Source organism: Alligator sinensis, unplaced genomic scaffold (genome assembly GCF_000455745.1).
Source record: "Alligator sinensis unplaced genomic scaffold, ASM45574v1 scaffold267_1, whole genome shotgun sequence".
Taxonomy (NCBI): domain Eukaryota; kingdom Metazoa; phylum Chordata; order Crocodylia; family Alligatoridae; genus Alligator; species Alligator sinensis.
In genome coordinates, this window is record NW_005842100.1 from 1,657,403 (window position 1) to 1,667,123 (window position 9,721).

The 9,721-nt window shown below is 42.7% G+C and overlaps 1 protein-coding gene across 1 annotated transcript in view; it reads left to right on the top strand.

Moving 5' to 3' along the window:
* The first annotated feature begins 6,250 nt into the window (after positions 1–6,250).
* Positions 6,251–9,721, top strand: part of RFX4 (regulatory factor X4) — a 103,080-nt gene continuing 99,609 nt past the window's right edge. Inside the window, exon 1 of the mRNA XM_025204908.1 lies at positions 6,251–6,263. Within this exon, the coding sequence (XP_025060693.1) occupies positions 6,251–6,263 (13 nt within the window). The remainder of the gene's footprint in view (positions 6,264–9,721) is intronic.

A 9,721-nucleotide genomic window follows, 5' to 3' on the forward strand; every position in this document is an offset into this window, starting at 1 on the left:
GTTATTTTGCCTCTGTTGGAAGTGGGAAATAATGTTAGATTTCAAAGAGGACTGGCAGTTTGCCAAGGTAATGGCTATACCTTGCACACCAAGATCATGCGTTATCGTCATCTCTGAGGATAGGCTCTAGTGAAAGAACAGAAGAGAGCTAAACAGAACCAAAGATGAGACCCAGTTTTTTCTGGACATCCAGGATGTTACTGACAGTGCACTGGCAAAAAAAGTAGATGACCAGTGACAATAACAATATGAAGAGTAGCAAGCCCAGGCCTCCAGTGGCTGATGTACTCCATCAGTCAAGTAGAAACTTTCCTGAGAACAGGAAGTGGGGTATGTGATCATGAAGTCATTGAGAGGTAGTAGTGATTGAAAGATTTACTTGAAGAGGCAGAGGAGACTTAATTTGCCAAGAGCATGGTCCTTTACTTACGTTTCTATTATGTTGTTTGTATTAGTTTGTGCTGTTTGGCTTTAGTTGATAAGTCTTATTAACTTTTTCTTAACTTTTCTTTTCATTTTTACGCGCTCCATTGCAATTGGTGTCTATTGGACCCTGCCAAACAACAATGGTGGGATCATCAATAACTCTGTCCCATATCTGGTGGTTGAGCTTAAATTAAGCTTGGTTTCTTGGCACACCCTTGTTTCAGTGAGTAGAGGTTTCAAAGATATCATTATATGTTTTATTTTCCTTTCAAACAAAAGGACTTTATAATAGCTTGCAGAATGTACCTGTAGGTAACATTGCCATTATCTCAACAACCCATACTACAGTGTACTTCTTGGATGATGGAGACAGTTTGTATATGCAAAACATCAAAATGCTCTGGATCATCACGGTTATCTTTGATTTTGGTGGGAGTGAATCAAGACCATATTTTCATGTTGCTGTCCTGCAGTGATTACTCGCCATCATGAAAGGGTGCATTCTGTTTTTGTCTTAGTAATTAGACTGGTTTTAGTGAATTTTAAAGTACTGAGTTGTGCTCTGTGTTTGTCTGTCTGACATATAGGTTATGACAGTACTGTAAGGTATAGATATGTTTTTTCTCCCAAAGAAAGAATTAGACTTGTTCTTTTTCTTTTATCATCATTTTATTCATATCATGGTTGTACATAAAGCTGTAGTTGAGTTCCCACTGTGGTATGAACCATACAAGACGGGCAAAGCAAATTTAGTGCTTGTGAATATTACCAGATTAGCAGTTCTTGAGATGAAAGGTTTATGTCCGCAGAATAGGTTTGACTTGGGCAACAGTGATGAAAGCTTTCTTGCGTATCAATGTGCTTCAGTCTAGGGAGAGAATATTGAAAGGTAAGGGGTGGATACAGTCTCCATTAACTGTCCAGTCATGAGTATTTATTCTGAGACATTTTTCCTAAGGACAAGGGTGCCTATTATGAGATTGTTTTTTCCTGATCTGAATGCTTGTCTGAAGCAGGAACAAGCTTCACCATAAGATCACCAAGCCAGTTCACATGGGCCAAGGAACAATCTTCCAATAATAATATCTGTATTTGGGAAAGGAGAATGAAGACTCCGTATCCTGTAACCAGTCCCCTGAGCCATCCCATCCCTCTGCCTATCTAGAGGATAAACTTATCTGTAGCCACACCTTCTTGACTTGAGATGTCACAAGAACATTTGAATACAGCTGACTGGGCAAGAACTGGGATGGCTGCCATTTGAAGAAAATGGAAAAGCAGGTGCTGCAGAAAGAGGTGATGGCAATTGTTTAATTAAATGGAACTCTTTCCTCTGAGAATGTTTAACCAATACCACATCCTGGTCCAGTGTGTTGCATGAATTACCATCTCTCTGATGAAATGTAAAATTAATTTTTTAGTAGGGGTGTGCAAAACAAGCTGTATTCGATTCATATTTGGATTCGGTCTGAATCGGGGACAATGATATGATTAGTTGATTCAGATCACTGTCCCTGATTCGATTCAGCCAAATCCAAATCTGAAGATTCGATGCTAATTTGGAGAATCGGTGATTCAGACATAGACACAGATTTAAAGGTACCAGGCATGGCTCATGAATGCTGTGATGCTGGGACGGATGAAGCATCCCACAGGAATGCAGAGGGGCTCCCCGCATGCTCGGCAGTGAACTTGGAAGTGGACCAGACATACTTCCAGTCCACTTCCAGATCTGCGGGGGAGCACGCGGGGGGCCTGTCTGCACCCCCCCAGCTTGGCAATCGGCTATGGGAGGACCCTGGGTGCCCCCTCCCAGACCAGGAGGCACCAGTTGCCAAGCCTGGGGGGGCATGGAGGGTCCTCCCCAGTGGACCTGGAGGTGCTTCTGGCCCACTTCTGGGCCCACTGCTGAGCGCTCTGGGGAGCCCCCCGCACTTCTGTGGGACACTCCATCCGCCCCAGCATTGCAGCATTCACGAGCCACCTGGTACATTGAGGTATGTAGAAAAAACATTTAAAGCTGTGTTTATGTCTGAATCTCCGAATCTTTCCTAATCTCTCTGAATCGATTCGGAGGGTTCCAATTCAATTCAGAGAGATTAAAGGGTCTCCTGATTTGATATGGATTTGGAGATTCGGCCACCGAATGGGCTGAATCTCTGCCAAACCAAATCAGGGACCAAAGCTTCACACAGCCCTATTCTTTAGTTGCTTCTGGATATTAAATATCTCATGGCACTCTTTGCAAGTCTAACGATGTTAAATCCTGGTGTTCAGACCAATTTCTTCCTCCAGTAACTACAGGTGACTCTCGCCATTCGCGGGGGATACGTTCTTGAATCCCCTGTGAATGGCAAAATCCACGAATGAGGCACTGCATTTATGAACACAGTGCCCCTGATGGCGGCGGGGGGGAGCATGGCATGGCACTGATGGCTCCAGCAGGAGCCTGGTGGCAGCAAGTGCAGAGCTCCCAAGGAGCTTCTGTAAGTGTATAAAGTGTATTTAAAATGCAGGTTCGGGATTTGTGAATATTTAAAACTGTGAATGCCGAACCTGCAAATAGCGAGGGTTTCCTGTACATTCTACATATATATTTTCCCTTGTATTTCAGTCACTTCACACCCCCTTTTAAAGCTGCTTTGCAACATTGCTGGAAAGTTATTTCTAAAGCTATAAACAAAATTCAGGAGTGGAATACATTCATGTCCTAGTGCAGCCAAGTCATCAAAGTTTGTTAGTGGCTAGATCAAAAAAATTGGGTTGGCCTTCACTAGTTCTTAACAGAGGATAGTTCCTACTACAGAAATGGCCCCATCACCATGATGGGCAAACTGAAGTGATCAGTCATCTGTATGAGACAAATCTTGTCCCATATGCAAAACTGAAGAAAATAAATAGTTGTGTTTTTTCTTGTCAGCAAACTGGTTGAATATTCTGAGTACAGGAGCTACAAAGGCTTATCAAACAGTGTTATCCACAATCTAGAATTATGATTATAAAGAATAACCTTCCTGTGATTGATTGAAAGCCAATCCCAAGAATATGGGAATTTATATATAGTACAGTTTCTGAAAAATACCCAGTCACTGATTATCACACACTCACATTCAGAACATATAACTTACGGAAAAGTGTATAGCTAGCATCCCTACAGCGTAGTTGCCTGACAGATGCCAGTAAGAGTAGATAATCATTTTGGCTATTTTGGCCTTAAAATCTATTAATTGTGTTTCAGGACAATTCATGATTATATGTAATGTCAGCTACAATTGCATCTGGCTAACTGCCATGTATTAACCAATTAAAATTTAAGAATTTAAACAAACATACAGTTGTTATCTCAATATACAAATCACTCTAGTCTTATTGGTTACTGTAATCTCTCATCTCTAATTAGGCCCTGTGCTGAGAGTTTTTTCAAGAAGTTTGGCAGCAAACAGCAAATAGACCATCTTGGATTTTCACTTCATCAGCTGAAGCAGAAAAAGCCCCAACATTTACATATTATAAAAGAGTGGGGAAAGAAACAACAAATAATGAGAACTGAGCTGTCAATCAATCTTCTGAAATAGAAAAATAGCATAAAAAACAGCCTCAACCTTTTTTTCTTCCCACTTGCCTCTTTCCCTATAGACCATCCACGCTCTTGCTCCAATAACAGTTGTCATATCCTTGTGTTTGCTTTGAGGAAGTCAGGCCCTACCTCCCAGTCCAGTTTTGAAACATAACTTAAACAAAATATACTAGTTAGTCAGTGGGAGAAGAGCCTTGTTGACCATTTTGGGGAGAGGAAAGGGTGTGAATAAGAAACAGAAATAAGAAGATAAATAAAAGTTGTAATCCTGCAAAGACTTAAGCATGTGTTTTAACTCCTAAATCTTCAATATATTAATAGTCTCATTTAATGCACTAGCGTAACTAGGGAGGACAAGTAGGGTACCTGCCTCAGGCACTGATTTAGAGAGGGCACCAGAATGCCCCCCAGGGATGTTTGTTACGGCAAGCACAGCACAGACATAGAAGCTGGATAGCCCTGTATTCAGTAGTGTATGTAGGGGTGAAATCAAGTTGAATGGTCAGTGGTGTAGCGTGGGTCTCTGGAGCCCAGGGGCCAATGCTTATATTTGCAACCCCCCCCCCCCCCCCCCCCCCCACAGCCAATCGCTAAGCTGGGGGGTGGTCCCCCAGCAGCCGATCGCTGAACCCAGAAGTGCTGGCGACAAAACTGAGTACCCCATAGAGGGCCCACCACCCCACCCCTCAGGCTGGCCGGTGCCCAGGGGCATGGCCCTCCCTGCTCTCTCCCGTTGCTACACCCCTGGGAATGGTGCCCCCCAGGGATTTTTGCCTGCTGAAGCTTGAGACCATTGCTCCTAGTCCAGTCCCCTAAGGTCATAAAGTTGGATATTAAAAATGTTCACAGTAAAATAACTTGATTGTGACATTGCATGATACTAGGGCTGTGCAAAGCTTCGGTCCCTGATTTGATTCAGTGGAGATTCAGGCTGAATCTCCAAATCCAAATTGAATCAGAGGACCCTTTAATTTCTCCGAATCAAGTCAGAGAGATTCAGAAAGATTTGGAGATTTGGACATAGAGACAGCTTTAAATGTTTTTTCTACATACCTCTAGATAGCAGGGGCTCATGAATACTGCAGTGCTGGGACGCATGGAGTTTCCCACAGAAGCATTGGGGGCTCCCCAGCACGCTTAGCAGCAGACCCAGAAGTGGACCAAAAGCACTTCTGGTCCATTTCTGGGTCCACCAGGGAGCCTGCTGGGCGGGCCCCCCCCCGTGCCTCCCCAGCTCAGTGACTGGTGCCTCCTGGGTTAGGGGGGGCACCCAGGGTCCCCCTGTGGCCGATCACCAAGCTGGGAGGACTTGGCAGCGATCCCGGAAGTGGACTGGAAGTACTTCCGGTCCATTTCCTGGTTCACTGCCAAGCACATGGAGGGCCCCCCTGCACTCCTGTGGGACTCCCCATGTGCCCCAGCATTGCAGCGATCATGAGTCGCACCTGCTACTTCAAGGTATGTAGAAAAAACTTTTAAAGCCATGTCTATGTCTGAATCACTGATTCTCTGAATCAACATCGAATCTTCAGTTTTGGATTTGGCTGAATCAAATCAGGGACAGCGATCCAAATCAACGAATCGAATCACTGTCCCTGATTTGGGCCGAAACTGAATCCGAATCAAATAGGGCCTGCTTCACACACACCTACATGACACAATAATGAAACATATCTTGGCTAATAAATGCATTGGTTTTCAGCCTTTGGCTCTACACTCTCAGAATTCACTTAGTCCAGGAAATGCTTGTTACCATGAAGGCACTCATTTATAGGAAAATACTCTATAGTTGATCATTTTGGCCTCAACCTGTATTGTAATCAAGAATGAAAAACTGCCTTGGATTCAAGACTGTCAATTACTTTTTGCAGAAATGATGTGAAATTTACAAGGAGCTTGCCTTCAGCTCTATGTAAAAAAAATAGATAAGCTTGCAAAATATAGGGGGATGATCAACAGATTAATTATGGCCCACACTTAATTAATTAATTAATTAAAAGGAAGCTATCATCTTAAAAATAACATTAAATTCACCTTCCCTGTAGTCTTTACTAATAATACCTTAATAAAATTGTGTCTTGGGAAATAACTTTTAAAGGGAAGTGAGGAGTGGCTGGAAGTGTGTGCTTCCAGTTGAATGGAAAAAGGAATGAGGCCACGAATAGATGGGAAGCTGCCTCTGTCCCTCTTACAGTAATAAATACCATATATTTCACATACAGTGCACCCTGTAATAACATATGCACCATGTTTCTGAAAGGTAAAATGAAGAAAAAAATTTCCTTGTAGTAAGTAACTGAGTAGCACCATCTAGGGAGCCATGCTTACTTATTTTTCCATTCTCTGTGGATTGCTTACAGACTTTACCTTCACTTTTGCTGAGTGGCAGAAACTGCTCTTAACACATTTCTCACATATAATATGCACAGCAATTCCCAGCAATTGGCATTTGGGAAAATAAGTATGCATCACATGTGAGAAAAGGTAGTAAATGTGAATCAGTTAAACTGAATGCCTACCTGCATTCTTATTTTAGGGACATTTCCTGTCCATAATATTCCACCTACAGAGTCACAGGACAATACTTTTAGGCCCACACAATTGGAACCCATGCCTGTCTAGAGCCCTACTGATATAATTAGGGATCTGTGCACACGTATCTTCCTGTAGGATCAACTTGTATATTATTAACATGGAAGGAATTAGAAAAAATCAAGCAAGCTATTAACTTTCCTTTTTTTCTGTTGTTTTTTTTTCCCATTTCACTCATGTGAAAAAATAAAAGTAAGCTTCTTTGCTTTCTTCTTTATTTTATTTATTTAATTTTGCATTAGTGTATTCTTCCCATATTTGAAACCTCCAAGCCCCTGAGGGGAATGTTACAATTACAGCAAGAAAGTTTGTATTTTTTAAAATAAAAGTTTTTTTCTTTTTACATTTAAAAAAAATCTCCACAGATCTTTAGTTTTGGCCTACATGACCCGGCAGGCAGTTTGAACAAAACAATGTAGATGGCATTTTTGGTTTAATTTGCAAATCTCTGCACTTATGCTGCAGTTAGATCTACATAGGTGGAGCCCTACTAACATAAAAGCAAAAATACAGGAAATCACAGTGTGGTTTCTGTTGGAATTGTTGGGTGCCCAGCACTTTTAAAAATAGCTCACTTACTCAGGTGCTATGTATGGATTTAGGATTTTAACATTAAGGGTTCCTTGCTAACTATCTCATGCCAGGCGCACAGGAAATGTCTAACTTCACCAGTTAGTACAGGCTGCCATAGTTACAAATACTCCACTCAGTTCATCATGCTAGTCACATCCTTTCAGTCACATTTTGTTGTATGCGCTCTAATTTAGCAAACTGGCCAAGGGTCTTATGAGCATTTAGACTTGGAGAGTTAGCTTTCAATGTGCTTTGCTGCTTGTCAGGTCACACATCTTTTCAGACTAGAGGTTAAGTAAGTAAGGATAAGTACTTTAACTGGGACCACAGAGGAAAGCCCAGGCTGGAACAGGTAGAGTTGTGAATGATGCAGACTTAGAAGTCTTTAATGTTGCAATGTGTTACTCAAATTGTGTTTCATCCTGGAGGTGAGTGCATAGTGGAGAGATTGTGTGCTCTGTGGTTTGTAAAGTGCTTTGCCTTCTTCATAAATGAAAATGGTGGTATGGTGGGATTCAACAGACAGTAGGTTCAATTAGTGTAAAAAAAAATGTATTACCGAGAAAATTGCCACCAAAATAAAACCAGGCCCAAAACTCTGAAGATAAGAAAAAACAGCTGTTGCCTGCTCCCAGTGGCTGAGGGAAGGGGATGATTTCTGCTTTACTCCTCAGTTCTCGCTGGATGGATGAAGGGAGAGGCCAGAGCTGGGTATCATTTTCTTCCCTTGGAGCTAGCTGCAGCTATTTTTACATTTTCCTGGGTTCAATGCTAGAGGGGGAGCATACAGACAAAGCAGCTTCCCAAAGAGCCACTGCTGAAGAGGAAAAAGGTGGTGCAGCTTTCTTCAAAGCCTCCTACACCACACGCTATATGATCCTGAATAACAAGTTTCTCTTCCTTCCCACAGCAGTCTTTGCAGGGCTGAGAACCTGTCCTCTGTCCCACAGTAATTAAACAAGAGGAGAAAGTAAAGGAAATACATAACCCAATTTCAGAGTGCTTTATAAAGCCAGCCATGGAGCAGGATAATGTGGTCTTCCCCTATTGGCACCCAGGCAGTGTTCGATACCGCTAGTGAGGCTATCTCCAGCAGGAGCAATAAAACATAGGGAAAAATCTGTGCTAAAGTGAAATCCTGGAAACCTGATTGTAGTGGACACTTATGGGTTTGGGCCTTAGTGAAATGTAGTTTAGTCATTAAGGTTCCATTGCAAAGTTTTAAGGCTGCCTGTGTTGGATGCAATAGGAAGAGAAGGATCCTGAGAAACATACAGGGAGCAGTAATCAGATGTGCTTCAGTGTTTGCTTTTGCAGGTTAACAGAAAGATGCAAGAAATCCTGTCCCATTGTACAAAAAGAGAAAATTATAGGGACGAGAAATGTTAGGTTGATTCTCTCCTGTGTTCCATATAGTCTAGCGATAGATGTGCTGCCTTTGTGCACAAAACCTGACAGCGGTCTAAAGAAGAGGTGGTGTGTGAAAAGAGGAGATTGTTTAAGGCAGAGCTTTCCAACCTGTGTGCCGCGACACATTAGTGTGTCGGCGGCAGTGTGTAGGTGTGTCGCGCGAAATGCAGAAAATTTTGCGGAAGGGCTCCCTTACTCACGTCTGCTTCCCTTGGCCCCTCCCCCGGAACTGAATTACTGTGTCGCGAAATGATGTATGTCTAAAAAGTGTGTCACCAACATGAAAAGTTTGGAAAGCTCTGGTTTCAGGGGACAAAGACCATACCACTGCATGTTCCCTTCAGGAGCAAACACAAAATACACTCCCAGGCAAGGAAGCTGGCACAACCTGTTTTTCAGGGGCTGAAGAGGTAGAGGACCATGTGGAAAACTATAACTGGAGACTTAGAGTAGGATTTAACAAACACCTGTGATGTATTCCTTCATACTGCTGTTTGGGAGTACGCTCCTACGTGGCCCCTCTTGCCTAGGAGGTGGGGGTATTGTCATGGGTGTTCTTTCACTATGACTGATCATGGGTTTTATTTATTCAGCTTTAACTCTCAGGTGCATGTCCTGCTTTTTCAATTCTGAAGTATACAAATCCAATTAACATTATGAAAATCAAAGCAAAGCAATAAGCTGCATGTTCTATGCCATCATGCTGGCATTGACCCATTATGATAATAAAGTGTTTAGGCAACTATTTCTAGGGCTCAGTTCCCTCCTTACCCTCGCGCTAATAGTTCAGATGTGCCTTTTCTGGCAAGTTCCTGTCTCTCTTATATAGGCTGATTGGAGTGGCTATAGATGCCATTTCATGATGGGATTGTGCAGTAGGGCTGTGTGATGCTTTGGGTGGTGATTTGATTTGGAAGAGGTTCGGCCTGATTCGGTGGCCAAATCGCTGAATCCAAATCAAATCAGGGGATCAATTAAAAGGTCTGAATAAATTCAAAGCTCTCCGAATCTTCAGAAAAGATTTGGAGAGCTTCGATGATTTGGACAGTCCCCAGTGGCTGCAGCAGGGAGCTTCAGCTGACTTGGAGCTGGTAAGGACTAGGGGCAGGGGAGGCGGGGCTGAGGGAGGGGGGGAGGGTACCC